The sequence below is a fragment of the Coregonus clupeaformis genome, chromosome 6 (genome assembly GCF_020615455.1).
Source record: "Coregonus clupeaformis isolate EN_2021a chromosome 6, ASM2061545v1, whole genome shotgun sequence".
In the NCBI taxonomy this organism is placed as follows: domain Eukaryota; kingdom Metazoa; phylum Chordata; class Actinopteri; order Salmoniformes; family Salmonidae; genus Coregonus; species Coregonus clupeaformis.
In genome coordinates this window covers 52,446,799-52,469,684 of record NC_059197.1, presented here as the reverse complement: position 1 = coordinate 52,469,684, position 22,886 = coordinate 52,446,799, and the positions used below count along the sequence as shown (strand labels likewise).

The window sequence follows — 22,886 nt, the reverse complement described above, 5'->3', positions numbered from 1 at the left end:
TCATAACTTATTTCATCTGTAGCCTCATTTAAACTGCCAGGTTTCCTGTGTTGTAGTGGGAGGACCACACACCATGTCATTGTGTGACTCCAAGTTTACTTCCAAATGATGGTTATTATATCAATATTTGTGCATAAAGGCATTTCGTTTCAAAGGCATTTTTCATATAATAAATGAGACTAAAAAAAGATCCCTCCATAAAAAGAAAAAGTTAAAGGAACCCAAAGACATAAAATATATATATATATAGAGAGATAGAGAGACCATAGCAGAGTCATATTCAGATGCATGTGCACACATACTGTAGTTAGACAGGCAGAAACACAGAGACCCAGTTGGTTGGGTTGAATGGGAATAAGTGTGACGCCATGCACCATGGGTATAGAACACTGACAGACTGCGTTGCCTGGTGGTGTGTTTGTATTTCCACACGTCCCCAGGAGACCTGTGTTTTACTAGCTAACCTTTTGTTTGCACACCAAACAAAATATAATGTAAATAGAAACACAATGGTCGTCCATTTTCTCTGGCTTATAACTATGGACTTTTGAACCATACATGATAAAATATGCACAGACAGGACGCTTTTTGACATGGAATTTACTTTTACTTAAAACATCTCTATACAGGGTATGTCAGTTTACAAAAGGGTGATCTGGAAAGAACATACACAGTCAAATGTAACACAAAGACAACGGTGTACAGTAATACATACAAATAAACCACTGTAGACAAATAAATTATAGACAAACTATATGTACAGCATTTACAGTACATGAGAGTTGGGACACAATATTACATCTTCAGCCTATTAAAACGTAAAATAATATCACTTTTATATTGAAAAAAGTAATGATTTAACAGTGACAAGTCATTGTCTATTTGTCGGAGAGAAGGAGATTGTAATACAAATAATTTCATGCCGGAAACACTAGGATTTTACATGCAAAGCCAAGGTCTCTAAGGAATCTTTATCTACTGTATATAGACTCATATCCAAATGCAAAATTCAGAAGCATTTCCTCATTGAAGGGTTGGGTGAACTGTTTATCGGTGGGCTACTTGTTAGCAATTTCTTTGTTTGGTAGGGTGCACATACAACAGTAGAGACATGACTGAGTAATGTCTGAAGGAGGACCCTTCTCCCTTCTGTTGGTGGCTGTTCTCCAGTGTCCTGAGTCTGGGAGGTTAGTTCTGGTCAGCTGATCTCTCAGTGCCTCTCTATGGTGGGCTGGTGCTGGTGATGATTCCTGAGTCTGGGTCCTGAATGGTCACATTGAGATAGGCCAAGCAGGTCAATGATAAGGTCAGAGTTAGGGTTGCAAACCTACTGGTAATTTACCAGATTATTCAGTAATAATGGTAATTAACAGGTAATCTATTGCAATCCATGGTAACTTGGGTCATTTATACTTAAATACAATGTATTTATTTATTCATATATAAAGTATACATTTGTTATGTCTGTGTCCATATTGTCCATGAGTTTCTAGTGGATAGACCATATGGTTCAAGAGGAAATAGCCTAATTAATGCAAAAATGGCCTTATTTTCAATTAACTCTGTTACTCTTCCAACTATTGTCTTTTTTCACTGCAACCAGTCTGTACCCAAAACATTTACAACAAAGACATATTGATATAGTCAAATAAATAAGTGTGTAAAAAATATATAAAGGATCTTTTCATGCTGAAATCCTCATATTAAAACACATATTTAATTCACTAAATTGGTTTATATTTAGGATAATGTTTTACAGCTTTGTCATTCTATTATTTTATTTTTTTATCATCATATTGGATTTTTTGTAATCTATTTTACTTGATAAGGCCACAGAGGGCCAGAGATAATTACAGACGCCTATGATAATCGGCAGTACCCAAAAAAGCCACTAGATGTCATCTGGTAAAATTCCATACATTCCTTTAAAGTTACCATTGTAAATCTCTTTTAGCATCTGGGAAAGAGAAAGATAATCCAATCAATGATCTTACTGTGCTGCAGGACTGGCGAGGTGTTGGGAGTGTAAAAGGTCTTGGTGGTGGCAGGACCCTCCCCTCCTGCTCCAATCACCTGGATCTCCAGCCTGTAGAGGGTGGCTAGCTGCAGACCTGACACTACCAGGACGTTACGCTCCTGAGAGAACAGGGAAGACAGCAATGCAGGGGCTCGTTAATTGTTAAAAGGGGGAACTGGTTGGCTTTTTCCTATATGGATGTTTTGGTCACCTTCCTCTACTACACTACCACCCTATTCCGTGAAGCTACTTATTTAAATCACAACAAATCATGGGAATTTGTGAAAATGAAAATTGATTACTTAGACATTTGTTGGTTATTACAGGGTTTTGATTTACTGAGACAAATGGTTAGATTTGTTGCATAAAGGTGGGCTAATTCGTTGAGTTGATATGGGTTTCCAGTATATGGTGGCACCCCACTGAGCACACACTGGTTGAATCAACGTTGTTTCCACGTCATTTCAACGATATTATGTTGAACCAACGTGGAATAGACGTTGAATTGACGTCTGTGCCCACTGGGACAGCACTATTCGGGTTTATACTGGTGGACTTACTGGTGGTAGTATCTGGGACTGTGAGATTAGGCTGTTGGGAAGGTTGTTATGGCGACTGGCTGAGGTCACTTCCGCCCATGTGACCTGGAACCCGTGGAGCTGTTGGGGTGGGAGTGGCGTAGACACCTCCCATGTAAACACAGCTGTGATGTTACCCTTGTCGGCCATGAAGGAGGCGGTCAGGTTTTCTGCCTTGGACAGCACCTTGGGAGGAGGAGTAGGAGAGGGTCCTATGGGACAAACATAGTGTTTGAGGGGATCAGTTTGAGCAAAGCGAAGCGCAGAATCTCTAATCTTGATCACATAATTACTAGTTATTTAGGATGCAAGGTGATATGTAGATCAGTGATTCTACACAGTCCAACTTCAATGTAGTTGATCTTAAACATAGAGCGTTACACCAATGGAAATGTGAATTGAAGGTTCACTAGGTCAATGACAAAGTGACAAAGTCATCTTTGGGTGGTCAGTGGTGTCTCACCTTCCTGCCCTGGACAGGCGATGTGTTTGGGGCTCTTGGCCCTGATGGTGGCACAGGAGGGGGTGAAGAAGAAGGTGGTTTCTGCCTGGGCACGTCCCTTAGTACCGAGTGGCTGGAGGTTCACGCTGTACTTACAGGAGAAGAGCAGGCCAGGGAGGCTGGCAAAGCCCTCCTATAAGAGGTTAAAGACAGCGGACACATATGATGAGAGCACCCTATACTGTAACTCCAATAGAGATAGATACCCTTCATATTACTTGAAGTTTCACCATAAATCGGCTGAATGAAACTGGTTACCTGTGTGATGATCTTGTCCACTCCTTTGGTCTGGTTGTGTCCACAGTAATCTGGTACCCACTGGACACGATACCGAACTACAGTGGGATCTGAGAGAGATGGAAAGTAGTATCAATCAATTCATCATCAATCAACTGCTGATTTGTCTCATAACACTGGTGACAAAGCACACATTGGCCTTTCAAAATAAGAGTCAATGGTTCACTTCTATAAAGCTCAACTTGTTTAGACAGAACAGATTCTTTGACGCAAAATGTAAGAGAAGCTGTTCCTCAGTTGGCTCTGTGGGTAGCCCAGTGTGTGTGCTGTGGGTAGCCCAGTGTGTGTGCTGTGGGTAGCCCAGTGTGTGTGCTGTGGGTAGCCCAGTGTGTGTGCTGTGGGTAGCCCAGTGTGTGTGCTGTGGGTAGCCCAGTGTGTGTGCTGTGGGTAGCCCAGTGTGTGTGCTGTGGGTAGCCCAGTGAGTCAGCGATGCTAGCTTACTGTGCTCATGTTCCTGCATGAACAGGATTCAGGATGTACATCTGTGCATCTTATCAGCTTGTAACAAAGCAGCCTTTTGTTTCATGTTTAATTACCCACAAGCATCCTGTACATTTACGATAATCTCTCTGTTTACATTACGATAGGGAGGTGGTGGTTAGAGGATTATTTCCTCAGCCACACTGCTTTTGTCAAAGGCCAAATCAAATGTGTGTGTGTGTGTGGGTGTTGCATGCGTGGGTTAATGCACGTGTGTGTGTGTGTGTGTGTGTGTGTGCGCGTGCAAGCATGCTTGCGTGTGTGTGTGTGCGCCTATGCGTGCGTGCGTTCATTAACGTGTGTGTGCATGTTTGTGTGTGTGGCTGTGTCTGGGTCTCCACCTGCATACCTGTGCTCCTCTGCCAGTAGACCCGGACCTGCAGCTGGCCATCCTGGTAGAAGGGGGTGCCCACATCCAACACATCAGGGATAAAGCCCCTGGGGACGGGGACCGGGCGCGCGCCAGACGTCTGCTCCTCCCCTGATTGTGCAACAATGAAAATGGGAAGAAAGCGATGTTATATCAGATGCAAACATATCACGCATCCAACCTTGATATACTGGGTAAATATTCTGTAAAAATCCTCCAACCGGGATTTCTGGAAAAACCTGAGAACTTTGAGAACGTTTCCAGAATATGGCGAGCCTAATTATCAACTATTTTCCTTAACAAATGACAGTTGATAAGCTTTGACTGTTGTTGACGTACTGGGTCGTGTGGTGAAGTGCAGGGTGGCCTTTGGACTTTTCAGTGGGTTCTGTCCCCAGTAGGACACGGCCTGTAGCTCCACACTGTAACTCCTGTTAGCTTGCAGACTCTCCAGCTCCACATCCCTCTGCCCCTGGATACATATACAGGACAGAGGGGTTATAGGGTCAGAAAGACCGTTCTGTATCCTCTATATCCACACAACAAAAAGGTACAAAGTAGGTCCAATAACCACAGTAATAACTTGCCGGGAAAATGTCATTTTCCAAAACAGACGTGAGCTCATAAGATAATGCAGATTTTGGCTATTTAATAGCATCAATCTGTGATTAATTTGCCAGAAGCGACAACTATACAATTGCTTGGTTTGGTGTGTAAGCACTAAGCACCATCAGATTGGAGGGTTTATGTCATCAAAGCCACCCACACTCCCATTGTGTATCCTTCCATTACATTTGTTGTGGCTTGAGGAAAGAAACTGGCTCTGAAACAACAGGCTTCCACTGTACATTGTCCCAGGGAATGTCCCATGTTAATGAGTGCCTACATGTCAGGGTAGGTACACTCTTAGAAAAAAGGGTTATATGGCTGTCCCCATAGGATAACCCTTTTTGGTTCCAGATAGAACCCTTTTTGGTTCCACATAGAACCTTCTGTTCAAAGGGTCCTACGTGGAACCCAAAAGGGTTCTACCTGGAACCAAAAAGGGTTCTTCAAAGGGTTCTCCTATGGGGACAGCCGAAGAACCCTTTTAGGTTCTAGATAGCGCCTTTTTTTCTAAAAGGCTTTGACCATGGAAATAGAATGACTAGACCGCAAAAGCCCCTTAGACCACGTCATTCCATTTCTATGGGTATGACTGACCTAACCCATGGGCCCAACATGTCAGTGTAGGGGACTTCCTCTATGACTTACCCCATTGACCATCTTCCTCCTCTTGGTCTTAGGTCGTGCTGTGGCCCCTGTGCTGCCTGTGGCCCAGCTCCAGGACACCTTGTAGTGGTGTACAGGGACATCCAGGTCTGAGGGGATGGACCAGTGCAGCCGGACCGACACCGTCCTGCCGCCGGGGCCAAAGGTCACGTTGGACACCCTCAGCTCAGATGGGGTGGGGGGACTGGAGGGGTCTGGTGAATACATTATTAATCAATCAGGTGTCATTGGTCTGATGTAGACATCAGTAGCCCTTTCCTGCAGTCAAATGACTTAGTTGCCTCATGGGTAGAATGTTATTAATATTTTTCATAATTTCATAATTAATAAACATTATTTCAGAAACCCGCCGAAAATCCGGTGTTTCTATGTCAAAATGTGTTTAAGACTCCCAGGAATCACTCTGTGTGACCCTGATTTAGCCCACTGCAGTAAAAAGGTTAATCAATCATGGAGGCATTCTCACTGACAAATGCAGCACAGCTAACCCACACCGCACATTACAGCTGCCAAATACATTAAGGTTAAGTAACTGTCTATTAAAGCTATTCATATATTGACTGGAAGGTATTACAGCTCTAGGGGGCTAAAGCCACAATACAGCACTTCAGAAATGGCCAAAAGCCACAATACAGCACTTCAGAAATGGCCAAAAGCCAATGTATTCATCTTCATTACAGTCAGTGCAATATCACCCCAGGGTGTTTAAGCCAGCCAGCTCACACACACAAACAAACAAACACACAGACACTCTGCCTGACCTTTCTTGGTGTGGATGTGGCGACTGGGAGTGGTGAACCCTCTGGTCCCGTGGACGTTCACTGCTGCCACTCTGAACTGGTACCACCGGCCTGCCCGGATATCAGCAAGCCGCGCTTTCACCTCCGTGGTCTGGGGGGAGGGGGGGGAGAGAGAGCAAAACAGAGACAGAGAGTTGTTCAACTTCATGAACAATCAATACATTGCCACACATTGAATTCTAAGTAGATTACATACATTTGTCCCCTTATAATCAACTACATACAGTATCAATAAGTAAGCATCAAAAAGTCTGACTAACCTGTGCTACCACCTCCCACTGTGTAGCAGCATCCTCACTGGGTTGGATTCCGTAGTTCCACCTCCTCTGGACCACGTAGATGACCGGCTCGGCCGACACGTTGAATCGGGAGGACCAGCTCACCTCCATCTGACCAGACCTCAGCTCCTCAAAACTCAGTTCCTTCCTGGGCTTCAGAGGGGCTCCTGGAAGGGTGAAGTGGGTCATTTCAAGGTCAAAGGTTACATGAAATCATTATTTTTTTTGTCGTTTAGCAGCCGCTCTTATTCAGAGCAATTAGTTAGATGCCTTGCTCAAGGGCACATCAGCAGATTTTTCACCTAGTCGGCTCAGGGATTCGAACCAGCAAACGTTCAGTTACTAGCCCAATGCTCTTAACCGCTAGGCTACCTGCCGCCCACATGCGTATTAGGTTAATTCTGAACTAATTCTAAATTCCATGTCTTCCATTGACATCAGTGAATTATCTAAGCAAAAGTTTGAGTTTCTTATCTCATCTTTGAATTGGCCCGCAAATTGGTTGCAGATAGTATATTGGTTGTAACCAACAAACAAAAAAAGGACCTACTGTAGTTTCCTGTCTATTTTCCTAAACATACTGTGTGTACTGGAGGTTGCTGTACCTTTGTAAAGGTTCTTGGGAGGTTGGCAGGTATGCCCACAGCCGTTGGAACAGCACTTCTTCTTGGCAGGGCACTCGCTGTCCTCCTCGCATCCCTCCACGCACGCCGCCGCGAATCCGCTGGCCTTCTCAGGGGCAGGGCAGTCACCCTGCTTCACTGCCACCACCGAGCGCAGGAACTCACAACTCGTCACACACTCCCAGTGCTTCTTGGGAATTGAGCGCTGGCGTGGAGGATTGGGGGAGAGAGAGAGAGAGAAGTCTTAGAAAGCACAGATGCTTTACTACTAAAATAACAGAACCAAAAACTGTGTAGAAATCGTAGGAAAAAGTGATGTTTCTGATTACTTTCGACTGAGTGAGGAAATTGAGGAAGCACTGAGGTAAAAGATGCCTGTGTCTGACTACTTGTGCACAACAAAATGATGTGGAGGAGAATCTGAACTGAACTCTACTAATTTAGCCTCACCACATTGAGCCTCTCCTCAGTGCATTCCTCCCCCCTAACTTAATGTAGTACGAGGCTGTCATAAGTCATCATACCGCACAGAGCTCCCGGCACTGGCTCCTCTTCAGGTCCCAAGAGGCCTTGCATGGTTCCAGGCACTTTGAAGGTGAGAGAAACAGAGATTGGGGTGAGGGCTCATCACACATTCCATGCCACCACGGGAGATTTTATTATTACAGCAAAGACGTGTCACCAAGGTATTCCGAAAAATACAGTAGTAATCACTTCTATGTCCTACACAGACTATACAGGATCATCAAAGGTTGAAACGGAACACTTTCCCTTGCATACTTCTTCTCCCCTCAATATAACAGCAAAAAGTGCTGCCACAAACTTTAGCAGTTTGGCGTTTATTGGGATGAATCTTTGTATGTATCTGACATCTGTGGCCTTGTCGTTGTTCCTGACTCTCGAGAAGAGAACGGCTAAAGAACTGGACAGCAGGCTGCTGGACCCACACTTACTTTGGAAAACATCAGTATAAGGGAAATAAATAGGATGTTTGAAAATCAAAGAACACCACTCTTCCACAGTGTGTTTGTTATCTATGCGCTTCCTGTAGCGGCTTGTAGATCTGTACTGCTGTCCTTGTCCCTGAGAGACACTCTTTCTGCATGAGTAACCCAGGCTAGACAGCCCAGGGGAATATTCACATTTCCAATTTCATGCTGTTATGAAACACAGTGGTTGGTAGCCATGGAGGAAAGGCAGTGGGGAATGTTGCATCGCAATGTACAGTAAGGCTGGTGGCTCTAGGGGTAATTTGAAAGTTACCATATTACAGTAACAATTTCCATCTGATATGTGCTGTCACTCTTTATCCAGGTTTAACTATACTGAACAAAAATAAACACAACATGCAACAATTTCAACGATTTTACTGAGTTACAGTTCATAGAAGGCAATCAGTCAATTTAAAATTCATTAGGCACTAATCTATGGATTTCACATGGGGCGCAGCCATGCGTGGGCCTGGGAGGGCATAGGCCCACCCACTTGGGAGCCAGGCCCAGCCAATCAGAATGAGTTTTTCCCACAAAAGGGCTTTATTACAGACAGAAATACTCCTCAGTTTTATCAGCTGTCCGGGGGGCTGGTCTCAGACGATCCCACAGGTGAAGAAGCCGGATGTGGAGGTCCTGGGCTAGCGTGGTTACACGTTGTCTGCGGTTGTGACGCCAGTTGGACGTACTGCCAAATTCTCTAAAACAACGTTGGAGGCGGATTATGGTAGAGAAATGAACATTCAATTCTCTGGCAACAACTCTGGTGGACATTCCTGCAGCCAGCATGCCAATTACATGCTCCCTCAAAACTTGAGACATCTGTGGCATTGTGTTGTGTGACAAAACTGCACATTTTAGAGTGGCCTTTTATTGTCCCCAGCACAAGGTGCACCTTTGTAATCATCATGCTGTTTAATCAGTTTCTTGATATGCCACACCTGTCAGGTGGATGGATTATCTTGGCAAAGGAGAAATGCTTACAAACAGGGATATAAACGCGTGTGCACAAAAGTTGAGCGAAATAAGCTTTTTGTGCGTATGGAAAATTTCGGGGATCTTTTATTTCAGCTCATGAAACATGGGACCAACACTACATGTTGCGTTTATATTTGTGTTCAGTATATAAACTCAGTATGCTTATTATTTCTTACTTACGCCTTGACACAAGTATAACAGCATGTTCAATTCACTCCTACAACCTTGTAGAGAAAACCTCAACCATGCAATCTGTTGTTGAAAGTTTTCAAGGCGTGGAGTGAAGATTGGAGTTATCCTGGGGCAACGTTTTGGTCTGAATGAGTTTGGGAAACACATTTATCTTCAGCTGCTGTGAAACCATGAGCAAGTGTGTGTGTGTGTGTGTGTGTGAGCGTGTGTGTGTGTGTGAGCAAATGTGTGAAGGGTGGAATGGGGTGGAGGGTGTTGGTAGTTGTCGGAAACTCTGAATAATGTGAAGGAAGGAGGCACACATTTAAATGCAGCTGAGGTGCCCACTTTATGGTGAGGGAAACGCGGATACCCTGCCGAGCTCGCCCCAGGCCCACTGCTACTTGTATGGAAGGAAAATCCTGAAACTGCTAAAGCCTGACGTTGTACCCTTTCCCATTCAGTAACATGCTCATACATTGCTCAAACATTCAACTAGCTCTCTTAACCCCTCTACTCTCCTGTAGTACCCTGTCCTCGCTTTATCTCTCCTACAGTCCCTCCATACTACAATGTACTGCATGTCTAAAGCTCTCACATCGTGTCTAGGTCCTCGGCTCCCTGACATAGCCTAGTACCATTCTGTACTACGAGTGTCCCTGTTTGTCCTGTCATCTCTTATCTCCCTTCTCTGGTCTCCAACGGGAGATTCTTCCTCTAATCCCAACTGACGCTCAGACTCTCTCGTCTCCTCGTTCTTATCGTGCCGGCTACGCTTCGTTTTCCGCCCCATTTCAAACTCAAACCAAGCATTCCTTTCCACTAGGGACCGACCGCAAATAAAGCAGAGTTCTAGGACTCTTGATAGGTGTTCTGTCAATTCCTAGACATTCTAAGGATTCTCTTCCACTGATTGCAAAAGACAAAGGAGTATTACCCCTCGATGGCCGACATTTGATAGACATTTGAAAGTCGATAATGCTTACTCTTGATTTTGAACACAGGAAAACCTGCCCTGTTTTACAAAGGAACAAGGGAAACCACGAAAAGCACCAGCAGAGTGCACATGGCCATTTCTGTACGTAGTAGGACGAGATTGAACCGTCTCCTCTGTGAATGTCAGTAGATAATGGCCTCAGTGACTTCTCTGCTGACCGTGCATAATGCTGCTGTTCTTTTTGGGTGGTGTAGACTGAGCCTGCGTCCCAAATGGTACGCTATTCTCTATATATAGTGCACTACTTTTGACCAGCGCCATATGGGCCCTGGTCAAAATAAATGCACTAAATAGGGAAAAGGGTGCCATTTGGGATGCAGCCTGGCTATACTGTAGCACACAACAGTGTTTGATACCATGCCCAGATGAGACCCTGCCTTTGTCTCTCCCTTCCTGTTTCTACAAATTGAACAGGCTTTGAGGGGGTTCCAGAGTCTTTCTCAAGAGGACAAGCGCATGCAGTTCTCCACCTCTCTGTAGTCCTAACACTGTTTATTATATCATACGGTCATGTCTGTGGTGGAAGGAAGAAGATGCATTAATGTGCCGTGTTAAAAATGGCACCCTATTGCCTGCATAGGGCTCTGGTCAAAAGTAGTGCACTATATATGGAATAGGGTGCCATTTCAGCCTTATTTTTTGTCCTTAGGGCACATCATCCCAACTGCTAGACCAGTAAGTGTTAGTTAGTACACTAATGACTCCAAAGTGCTGCCTAAACGCCAATCTGAAGGGGCCTTGGCTTGTCGTGAGGTGATAAAAAATAATGACTTCAACTAAGCATTCATATCAGCAGAGCTGAGAGGCTGACAGGCAGTCCAGTGTAATAGCATGGCAATTATGACCATCCACGGCTCTCCTAAATGAGGCACTGAAGCGATCCTGTCATCCCCTGCTAAGCCTTTAAATGAAGATGTGACCGGACTCTATTTTAACAGACTATGGTAATCATCTATAGTAGCCTTAATTGACTGGCTGCCTCGAGGAGATAGTGACAGGCGGATTAACAGTCACTCATCATTACCAGGGAGGTCCACAGAGACAACATGAGGCTGAGTATGCATGGGCAAAGTACAGGATGATCTGACAATTGTGACCAAACATTATCATAGCTCTACTGGATGTAATCATTGAGGGCTTTAAAATGGCAGCACTGTTTTTGTCTCCGATAAGTTGTGGGTGGACTTTCAGTGTGGCCGTAAACACTGCTGCAAGCAATAACCAAATGAGCCACTTGCTTGATGCAGACATGCGATGGCTTATGCAGCGAAACAAATAATCTCCTGTAATCAAATATTGCAAAACATGAGGGTCTGACTTCTAATTTTGTGGATGAGCTGGAACTACAGCTTACATAGTAGGTAGTGACATTTCCGGAACACCTTAAATCAGACTGAAATCCTTGGGCAGCCTATCAAATCTAATGTTGAGTTGTAGTGATATACCAAACCATTGGTGACACATAACTGCACTGAAAGCAAAGCAAGTTTACTTTTAAAGTGAGACTGCAGAGACATTAAGATCTCCTTAGTTAGAATAAATGTATTCTTCATCTCCACTTCAGAGCCTCTAATTTGGCAATTAGCTGCCGTGTAATGAACATTCTACAACGAAGAGGATTGTAATTGGCTGTGTTCTTTCTTAACGAGAATAAAATAGCGTTATCACTCTTCAAGAAAACAAGGAAAGCGCTGACATCTTATTCTCTGTAGCCTGGTATCCAAACTGATATAAATACATAGCATATCCGTTTTGGTTCCAGGCTATATTACGTGGACCTAGTGTAGAGGATGCTATCATGCTACAAGGATTGGCCTGGTTTAAAGTTTGAGTGAAAACGCTCTCTGGAGTTCTGGAGAAATCTGCTGAGCAGTTGGCCAAATGTTTTCATGGACCCACCAAGAGAGGTCAGCGCCTGGCTGACCGTGTTTCTGCTGCAAGCCTACCCTGGGGTGTGTCTGTCTGTCACAGAGAGAGACGTGTGTGGTTGTGCTCATTTCCCATATGGTGACACAAACACACAACTAGCCAGAGTATTATACTGTAGTAAACAAAGTAACAATACAGTCACAAAGACAATTCCAAACTAATTAGGAATGTGGCTTCAGAATAAATAGCTACGAGTGTGAACGTGTTATTGAAAAAACATAATTCCGTTTATCAAAAACATGAGATAATATTGTTCATGATGGTATTTGACTGCTGTTTGCGTCATGAGATATGACAACTGTGCAACCATTCTATTTTTGTATACTACAGTATACTGAAGCTTGTGGAATAATCACAAAGGCAACATGTCAGCTTCACTTCTGTACACTGTGGGGATACTATACTGAAGGGCTGTTAGAGAATGTTACTGTGCTCATTACCAAAAATGAGTGCAGCTCTTTACCTAAAGACAATTCTGGCTTCCAGAGAAGGATATGCAGAATAAGAAGTGGAGAGACTAAGAGCTTAACAGCCAAGCATCCATCTAAAGCACCCGTCGCTATACTTTGTGATTGTATATTATTTAGGCTCTATGATCTACAGAGGTACAGTACATAGCTAGCTGCAGTATATTAGCTGATATAGTGATATATGGTATTGAATGGTACATAGAGTACTGGGTAGGAACCACTACGACTAAGACTAAGGCAATGATTTATCATGCTATTTGTTCAGCTGCTGACTTTCCCTGAAAGCTTTTCCTGTCTGAAAATAGATTATTCCGTTTGTGTGATTTCTATCATGTTAGGTAATAGGTATGCATGTAAACATCAGTACGTTACCTTGGCACACTGCTTATGATTTTGACACCAGCCCAGGGATCCATTGTTCTGTAGGGAGGGAAGAGAGTAGAGGACAGTCAGTAGTATAATTACTAGGGAGAGTAGAGGACAGTCGGTAGTATAATTACTAGGGAGAGTAGAGGACAGTCGGTAGTATCATTACTAGGGAGAGTAGAGGACAGTCGGTATTATAATTACTAGGGAGAATAGAGAGTAGAGGACAGTCAGTAGTATAATTACTAGGGAGAGTAGAGAACAGTCAATAGTATAATTACTAGGGAGAGTAGAGAGTAGGACAGTCAATAGAATAATTACTAGGGAGAGTAGAGGACAGTCAGTAGTATAATTACTAGGGAGAGTAGAGGACAGTCAGTAGTATAATTACTAGGGAGAGTAGAGGACAGTCAGTAGTATAATTACTAGGGAGAGTAGAGGACAGTCAGTAGTATAATTACTAGGGAGAGTAGAGAGTAGAGGACAGTCAGTAGAATAATTACTAGGGAGAGTAGAGGACAGTCAGTAGTATAATTACTAGGGAGAGTAGAGGACAGTCAGTAGAATAATTACTAGGGAGAGTAGAGGACAGTCAGTAGTACAATTACTAGGGAGAGTAGAGAGTAGAGGACAGTCAGTAGAATAATTACTAGGGAGAGTAGAGGACAGTCAGTAGTACAATTACTAGGGAGAGTAGAGAGTAGAGGACAGTCAGTAGAATAATTACTAGGGAGAGTAGAGGACAGTCAGTAGTATAATTACTAGGAGAGTAGAGGACAGTCAGTAGAATAATTACTAGGGAGAGTAGAGGACAGTCAGTAGTACAATTACTAGGGAGAGTAGAGAGTAGAGGACAGTCAGTAGAATAATTACTAGGGAGAGTAGAGGACAGTCAGTAGTATAATTACTAGTGAGAGTAGAGGACAGTCAGTAGTATAATTACTAGGGAGAGTAAAGGACAGTCAGTAGTATAATTACTAGGGAGAGTAGAGAACAGTCAGTAGTATAATTACTAGGGAGAGTAGAGAGTAGAGGACAGTCAGTAGAATAATTACTAGGGAGAGTAGAGGACAGTCAGTAGTATAATTACTAGGGAGAGTAGAGGACAGTCAGTAGTATAATTACTAGGGAGAGTAGAGAGTAGAGGACAGTCAGTAGTATAATTACTAGGGAGAGTAGAGGACAGTCAGTAGTATAACTACTAGGGAGAGTAGAGAGTAGAGGACAGTCAGTAGAATAATTACTAGGGAGAGTAGAGGACAGTCAGTAGTATACTTACTAGGGAGAGTAGAGGACAGTCAGTAGTATAATTACTAGGGAGAGTAGAGAGTAGAGGACAGTCAGTAGTATAACTACTAGGGAGAGTAGAGGACAGTCAGTAGTATAATTACTAGGGAGAGTAGAGCGTAGAGGACAGTCAGTAGTATAATTACTAGTGAGAGAAGAGAGTAGAGGACAGTCAGTGGTATAATTACTAGGGAGAGTAGAGGACAGTCAGTAGTATAATTACTAGGGAGAGTAGAGGATAGTCAGTAGTATAATTACTAGTGAGAGAAGAGAGTAGAGGACAGTCAGAGTAGTATAATTACTAGTGAGAGAAGAGAGTAGAGGACAGTCAGTAGTATAATTACTAGGGAGAGTAGAGAGTAGAGGACAGTCAGTAGTATAATTACTAGTGAGAGAAGAGAGTAGAGGACAGTCAGTAGTATAATTACTAGGGAGAGTAGAGAGTAGAGGACAGTCAGTAGTATAATTACTAGGGAGAGTAGAGGACAGTCAGTAGTATAATTACTAGGGAGAGTAGAGGACAGTCGGTAGTATAATTACTAGGGAGAGTAGAGGACAGTCAGTAGTATAATTACTAGGGAGAGTAGAGGACAGTCGGTAGTATAATTACTAGGGAGAATAGAGTAGAGGACAGTCAGTAGTATAATTACTAGGGAGAATAGAGAGTAGAGGACAGTCAGTAGTATAATTACTAGGGAGAGTAGAGGACAGTCAGTAGTATAATTACTAGGGAGAGTAGAGAGTAGAGGACAGTCAGTAGTATAATTACTAGGGAGAGTAGAGGACAGTCAGTAGTATAATTACTAGGGAGAGTAGAGGACAGTCAGTAGTATAATTACTAGGGAGAGTAGAGGATAGTCAGTAGTATAATTACTAGTGAGAGAAGAGAGTAGATGACAGTCAGTAGTATAATTACTAGTGAGAGAAGAGAGTAGAAGACAGTCAGTAGTATAATTACTAGGGAGAGTAGAGGACAGTCAGTAGTATAATTACTAGGGAGAGTAGAGGACAGTCAGTAGTATAATTACTAGGGAGAGTAGAGGACAGTCAGTAGTATAATTACTAGGGAGAGTAGAGAGTAGAGGACAGTCAGTAGTATAACTACTAGGGAGAGTAGAGGACAGTCAGTAGTATAATTACTAGGGAGAGTAGAGCGTAGAGGACAGTCAGTAGTATAATTACTAGGGAGAGTAGAGGACAGTCAGTAGTATAATTACTAGGGAGTGTAGAGGATAGTCAGTAGTATAATTACTAGTGAGAGAAGAGAGTAGAGGACAGTCAGTAGTATAATTACTAGTGAGAGAAGAGAGGACAGTCAGTAGTATAATTACTAGGGAGAGTAGAGGACAGTCAGTAGTAGAATTACTAGGGAGAGTAGAGGACAGTCAGTAGTATAATTATTAGGGAGAGTAGAGAGTAGAGGACAGTCAGTAGTATAACTACTAGGGAGAGTAGAGGACAGTCAGTAGTATAATTACTAGGGAGAGTAGAGCGTAGAGGACAGTCAGTAGTATAATTACTAGGGAGAGTAGAGGACAGTCAGTAGTATAATTACTAGGGAGAGTAGAGGATAGTCAGTAGTATAATTACTAGGGAGAGTAGAGGACAGTCAGTAGTATAATTACTAGGGAGAGTAGAGAGTAGAGGACAGTCAGTAGTATAACTACTAGGGAGAGTAGAGGACAGTCAGTAGTATAATTACTAGGAGAGTAGAGCGTAGAGGACTGTCAGTAGTATAATTACTAGGGAGAATAGAGGACAGTCAGTAGTATAATTACTAGGGAGAGTAGAGGATAGTCAGTAGTATAATTACTAGTGAGAGAAGAGAGTAGAGGACAGTCAGTAGTATAATTACTAGTGAGAGAAGAGAGTAGAGGACAGTCAGTAGTATAATTACTAGGGAGAGTAGAGGGTAGAGGACAGTCAGTAGTATAATTACTAGGGAGAGTAGAGGACAGTCAGTAGTATAATTACTAGGGAGAGTAGAGGACAGTCAGTAGTATAATTACTAGGGAGAGTAGAGGACAGTCAGTAGTATAACTACTAGGGAGAGTAGATGACAGTCAGTAGTATAATTACTAGGGAGAGAAGAGGACAGTCAGTATTTCAGTTTCTATTATGAAGTATAATTACATAACACAAAACATGTAGTGCAGTGGAAAAAAGTCTTAACTATTATCTTAACTACAATGTAACAAAAGTCCAAAGTGTACAAACACGCTTTTTACCAATTAATGTTAGCAACACAACTTTTGGAGTGGTAAAGAAAGTGACCTAACGTCTGAGAAGACCGCGCAGGCCAGTCAAAGGCACCCTGGCCTTCCTCTGTCCAATGCAGGCGCAAGGGTCTGGGAGGGGTGGTTGTGGGCAGAAAAGACCACTGTATCCAGTGCCGGCTAAAGACAGATAGTCACCTGACCTCTCTGTCATTATCAGGTCAATGAATGTCTGCATCATATTCCTATTATAGTGCACTACCTTTGAACAGGGCCTATAGGGCTCTGGTCAAAAGTAGCGCACTAGGAAGGGAATAGAGTACCATTTGGGACTCAGACAATGAGTCATACCCATGTTATGAAGGCTACTATGGCAGCCCAAGGGACATGAAAGTCAGGACAGATAAGGGCATTTTTGTTATGTCACTGACTAAATGAATGGAGCACAATATAACCTCTGACGCAAGTCAGAACTAATCTCACAAGTCAGACAATTGTTTCAGAAATATCAAATGTGAAAGACTGGAAATCAAGGGCAAGGCTACGTCCCAAATGGCACCCTATTCCTTATATAGTGCACTACCTTTGACCAGAGCCCTATGGGCCCTGGTAAAAAGTAGTGCACTACATAGGGAATGGGTGTCATTTGGGATGCAGGTCTAAGTTTTAACCACCTCAAAGCAGACTAATGGTCCTGTCCAACAACTACAACCCAGACTGATGGTGACATTAACATCATTTTAATTCACTGTCTGGAGTAGATTGTCATATTAAAAAGTTTCCATCAAATCTCAGAAAGGGACTTTCCAATATGGAAAGTTTACGATAGATTCAACAATCTGTACCAAGATGTAATTCCATGGCTGCTTCCAGCACATTGCCAACAGAGACCTTCCAAACAATATGCTTCATGTCCATTACTGTGTCGAATTGATGCACATGTGCCAAAAAGGTGAAAACGTATAGCTGAAGCGTAGGTATACCCAAGTCTGGCAATGATGATAATTTGCCATTATATAGGCTAACATGACATAGTATCCTACCCACTCCTACAATGGATAGATTTGATCTATGACAGGAATTCCACCATAGAGAGAATAGCTGGACTGCCCCTGCAATCTAAAATCGACCCTGCTACATGATCTGTGGGAAGTAGTGATTAAACAGGTTAAAGGTCACATCCTGACCCTTAGAGAGGTCATGAGTGCATGACAGTGTGGCTAATGATGTGATGTCAGTGCAGTTCCAGACCCGTGATAATAAACCATAGCTATGTGTCTCACTAGTTTACCATTCCATATTCCCTATGGATCAATTCATTCAGTAAACTATATAGGACTACTATGTGGGAGTATACTAGTGGGTATTCTCGCGGGGCCATCCTTCCAAATCCTGAGGCTGAATAGTGGGTAACTGGGCATGTTCACTGCTAAGGATTAGTTATCTCCATGTACTGTATGTCATCCAAGGAGGACGAGGACATGAACTTGATCATGTGAACTGGTTGGCTCAGTCACAGTGTCATAGGCTTGGGACTGGAGGGGTAGTGAAGGGCTTGGTATGGACGTAATTAGGATAACAAGCCTCTCTCTCTCCCCTTCTCCATCAGCCAGTAGGTTGCTCCACTTCTCAATGCAGAGTCAGATTTTAAAATGGGACATGGTAAAGAGAACGTTCTAATGAGGAGTAAAGTGTCTAGTCAGTTTCCTCTGTCAGAACATGATACTGAATTGTCTCCAAATATTGTCTAGTTTGCACACATACCAAATCTAAAGTAGTTATTGTGAGGCCAAAAACAAAACATCAGTTATCAGATAATAATCAACAAAATTAGAAAAACAAGAAAAACAAACATGTCCTCATCATTAATGCAATGGTCTATTTCAAGCACATTCTTGTTTATTAATTCATTTACCCATAAAAAGTAATGGGAATATTATATAATGCAGTAAAACAAATCGGATTGCCTGCGTTTGATCCAACTTTGACTTTATTCCATGAAGACAGTAGCATGCTCGCGCGCTTGTTTTGGCCTTACCTCTACCTGATATTGTTTGGAGAGCGTCGCTATGCGAGTGCTGTGCAAGCTGAGGCACCTAGAAGCGCATCTCCCTCGGTAGATGTCGTTCATCGACTGGGTCTCGTCTTTCTTCTTCGTCTTCGCATTGACACTCAAGAACAAGATACTCCACAAACAAAGACTCGCAAATACACCTCTACTTTTGGATAATAACATTGTCTAGTCCTTTTCTCTTACGTGCTTCCCCTTAACGACAGGACAGGTTTATGACAGTTTGTGGATGCAGCCCGGGAAACTGATGAAACTTCTATGTCGAAGGGAGGAGCCAGGATCTGAGCGCAGTCTGCCAATGGAAGAAATCTACGATAAACAGCTAATTATCTCAGGTATGATGTGTGTGATAAGTTTGGACTGATGCCATCTAATTGTTTAATTGCTGAAATTGTTTAAGTTATCATTGCCAAATAACCTCCAAAATTACAATCTAAATGTAAGGGCTAATCTACCTCACATTATAAAACCAGGTATAGTAGTATCTTTATCTTGAATGATAATGTCCTGCTTCAAATGAAGAATGCATTTTGATAAAGGGTAATAACACATAAACAAAATCTACAGAATCCACCCCTCAGCACTCCTGTTCACCTGCAACTCACTACACCTGTTTATGGTCTTGCCCAATACTTTTTCTGGAGACAAAAAAAACACAGAACTGCAACAATCACTTCAGAATCTCTTAAATGTTATCATTGACTGTACTGAAAAATCATTTTCTACATATTCAGTGTGTCTTATTTGAGATTCATCCCTTAATTTTAATTAATTAATTAATTAATTAATCCATTCATTCGTTCATGCATTGAAACTTACCTGACTAACAAGCTTCTTAGTGTAGTAGTTATTTAGTAGAACAGTTTGTTGCCTCATGGAAACCTATCTGGGGGGCGGGAAGTCACACAGCTTCCAGGGAACCCCACCATTTTCACCGGTAGCAGAGAACAACATTTTTATGGGCAAAAACTATAAAAACTAACCACTAACATATCTCACAAAGTATCTCTCCACGTTTTGGCACCGTTTTCTTGCCCACGGAAAGGAGAGAATATGACGTGTAGGAAATATTGAAGAAATCCTCACGTAGTTGGTATTTTTCGCTCATGCTCATTGAAAAATAGTCTCTGCTTGGTGCGGTAGCCTCCTGGGGTGATAATGACTGGCCCATACCTTTTCTATGTTAGCTTTTAAAGAGTGGTGCTGAGCTGTGTGGAATCACAGCAGCTGTGCTGTCTTTTAACAACAGTGTTATAATTAGTCTACAGGTGAGGAGTGTTTCTGACACTGGCTGCAGTTCAGAGTCAGGTTCAATCTGTCCATTTACAGTAGCTTTAGTTTACACCGAGTGAGATTGCGGAGAGTGAATGATGAAGTGTTTGGTAACTCAGTCCCTGTCTTCTGTCATTTGGACCGCAACTGCACGTTTAAATGTAATCATGTATTTATTAGAAATGACATGGGACCCCTATTAAGTCCTTGGTCATGCAACGCTGAGTGACAGTGTGTGACTATATCTTAAAGGGGCAATCCGCAGCTGCTACATCCATTTTTGGCCTTATAAAATAAGAATATAACTTATAAATGCCTCATGAGCTTAGTTCAATTTTCGTACCCCATCAGAACCCAAAATATAAGCTTGTTCTACTTCAATGTGTATAAACATTGTAAATGTAAATAAACACTCAAAATATGCTTAAAACTAAAAAAATTCTGTCCTTGCATCAAGAGCTCTGCATTTCTACCAAAACAGAGGTGGGGTAACCACTTTGTTATTGTTTCAACTGCGGATTGCCACTTTAAGCTCTAAGGCTATATCTCAGGTAATGCCAGAGTTACTCAATCAATTACGCATGTACATTGTGTTCACCTGGTGGTCCAACCACACTGCAACTTTCCGGAGGAGGAATACCCTCTGCTCCTTTTAAAAAATGGTTAAAGAATGTGTACTTATATGTGTGCGTGTGTACAGAGGGGGGGATCCTTGCAAGCATGTGGTGGAGGAAGTAGCTAGCTGGTGTGGGGTCCTGTAGTCTCCTGCAGGCTGCTAAATGGTATTTTCCACAACCCTGGTGGTTTCCTTTCCTGACTGGGGGAAGCCTCTGCCAATGGGGTGTCCCCCTACAGTATGGGTCATAAAACAAGGGTCAGGGAACCCCTGTGTCTATGTGGGAAGAGAGGAATGGATGTGATACGAGCTGCCTACGTCAGCCATCAACGTTTGTATGTGTGTGTGTTTGTGTGTGTGTGTGATTGTGTGTGTGTGTGTGTGTGTGTGTGTGTGCATGCATGTGTGCGTGCCTGCGTGAGTGTGTGAGTGGGGGGATTTCCGCTGGCAACCTTTGTTTACAAATACAAATATTCCCTCGACTGTGTTAGTCTTTAGAAAACAACAATCACATGTGGAGCGTGAGCATACAACTCCCTAGGAGGTGTAACGATCGGTTATTGTAGTGTAATGAATTAAATAATTAACTATTGCACAGACGGAGCTTGTCTCTCAGCATGGGTGTTTTAGTCAACACAGAACTGCTATACAGTCTCTTGACACTAGGGTTGATCCCAAATGGCACCATATGCCCTACATAGTGCACTACGTTTCACCTTATTGGCCCTGGTCAGAGTAGTGCACTATATAGGGAATAGGGTGCCATTTGGGACACAGTCAAATAATCATTATCTGTATAGAGTTTGAATTATTAATACATTTAGGTTTTATTAATCTCAAATGCATGATCATAGTGTATTGTAGGAAACTGATAAATGTAGTTTCATTCAGCGTATTAATAATATATGTCTGTCACTATGGAGTGATCTTTATGCTGTGCCCAGCTAAACCATAAACTCTCATTTTATTGGACTATGCTGTAAGTAGGAGCTCTGTTGACATCTAGTGGAAGAATTATGTATGTTATTTTTCATTGTTGACAAATCGGCCCTGAAATCATGTTGTAATTATGTTGTAATATTTTCTGAGTTGAAGTGTGAAACTGCAACCTAAAAAAGATCTGTAACCTAAGACTATAACTAAAAAAATATCTGTAACCTAAGACTATAACCTAAAAAGATCAACAAACTGTATAAACATGCAGATATTTTTATTTTTATTTTTAGGCTGCATGTGATATAACTTATGGAAGACTAGAGAAGACATTTTAAATGCACTGTCCCGTTAGTGATTACAGAGATCATATTTGCAGCAGTAGGTGTGGAGGAGTCCTCCCTCGATGCCCTGGAGATGTTCACACTCCTTGCTGCTGATGCATCCTCGGAAATATGACACAAGGAGAGAGAGGTGGACCGTGGGACACACAACGGATGCAATCACAACATCAACAAACATACACAAACAATATAAAAACAAGATTTCACTGATCTTAATGTAGTAGATGATGAGATATTGGGGAAGATGAGGAATTAGAGTGAGTGGAACCATGATTTGTGGCTTTCTCACCTTTGTTCTGAAATAGTTCATTCCAATAACCAAGTGATAACTGAGACTTGGAAGTGTGGCAATGTAAGACTAGAGTTAGTGTAACCCCGGCGTATTTCGCTCACGGAGAGGGGCCAGGTGCCATGGCCCTGTCAGCACATCTCCACACACGTCTTCATTAGGAGTGTCTGGGAGACACCGCTAACACTGGAGGGCCTCTCCTACACCTAGACAATACAGTACCACAAACTCAGTTTTAATTATTATAATGTTTTGTAAAACTTTAATATTGTGTTCTTATATATCACTATAATGTTTATTCACTGAATCAATTAGGTTGTTAATACAGTTCACAAACACTATACAGCATGTTATTATCATGAACACAGAGTGGAAGAGTTTCAGTGTTGTTTTGAAGTTATTTCCGGAACATTCTATTCACTTACATACCGCAAATAGAACTCATCAGAAGGAAAGATATAGCCACGACTCTCATCAACAATGCTTCACCAAACACAGGACAGTCAGGGATATTTCCATTACAAGGTATTTTAGAATGGTTATGTAAATGTCACTTACAGAATGTAATAATCTCACCTGAGTTCTGGTGCTTCACAGGTATATGTGTGACTCTAGTCTAAACACAGCGCTGTCCTCATATAGACCGTATTTTCACTGTTACATAAATACAACGTTATCATTGAAGTTCCTGATAAAGATGGTGTTGTGTTCTGGGAATTGTGACTCGGCAGGCTGCCA

At 42.4% G+C, this 22,886-nt stretch overlaps 1 protein-coding gene and 1 long non-coding RNA gene across 3 annotated transcripts; both read right to left on the bottom strand.

Moving 5' to 3' along the window:
• Nucleotides 1-584: 584 nt before the first annotated feature.
• anos1a (anosmin 1a) lies at nucleotides 585-18,926 on the bottom strand. 2 transcript variants are annotated; one of them, XM_041904039.2, is made up of 14 exons: nucleotides 18,668-18,926; nucleotides 13,127-13,174; nucleotides 7,742-7,804; nucleotides 7,200-7,422; nucleotides 6,577-6,761; nucleotides 6,278-6,407; nucleotides 5,499-5,710; nucleotides 4,584-4,716; nucleotides 4,224-4,355; nucleotides 3,356-3,444; nucleotides 3,059-3,230; nucleotides 2,578-2,807; nucleotides 1,995-2,136; nucleotides 585-1,263 (listed from the first exon to the last, which is right to left on the bottom strand). In XM_041904039.2, exons 1-14 carry the CDS (start codon nucleotides 18,857-18,859, stop codon nucleotides 1,211-1,213), a joined length of 2,004 nt encoding a protein of 667 aa, XP_041759973.2. In that variant the 5' UTR covers nucleotides 18,860-18,926; the 3' UTR covers nucleotides 585-1,210. The 2 variants fall into 2 exon arrangements, with proteins under 2 accessions (XP_041759973.2, XP_041759972.2); XM_041904038.2 differs by having other exon boundaries at nucleotides 18,662-18,925.
• Nucleotides 18,927-21,781: 2,855 nt separating this feature from the next.
• On the bottom strand, nucleotides 21,782-22,818 carry LOC123491085. The gene is made up of 2 exons (XR_006661154.1): nucleotides 22,725-22,818; nucleotides 21,782-22,354 (listed from the first exon to the last, which is right to left on the bottom strand). It is a non-coding gene; the product is annotated as an uncharacterized LOC123491085 (long non-coding RNA).
• Between the last annotated feature and the right edge of the window lie 68 nt (nucleotides 22,819-22,886).

What these genes read in the sequence shown, in the direction of transcription:
- anos1a (XM_041904038.2), bottom strand. Translation starts at nt 18,859, where the DNA reads ATGTTATTATCCAAAAGTAGAGGTGTATTTGCGAGTCTTTGTTTGTGG. An exon ending in AGTGGGAGGTGGTAGCACAG is followed by an intron (nt 6,408 to 6,576) that starts GTTAGTCAGACT and finishes CCCTCCCCCCAG; the next exon opens with ACCACGGAGGTGAAAGCGCG. An exon ending in AGTCCCAGATACTACCACCA is followed by an intron (nt 2,137 to 2,577) that starts GTAAGTCCACCA and finishes CTGTTCTCTCAG; the next exon opens with GAGCGTAACGTCCTGGTAGT.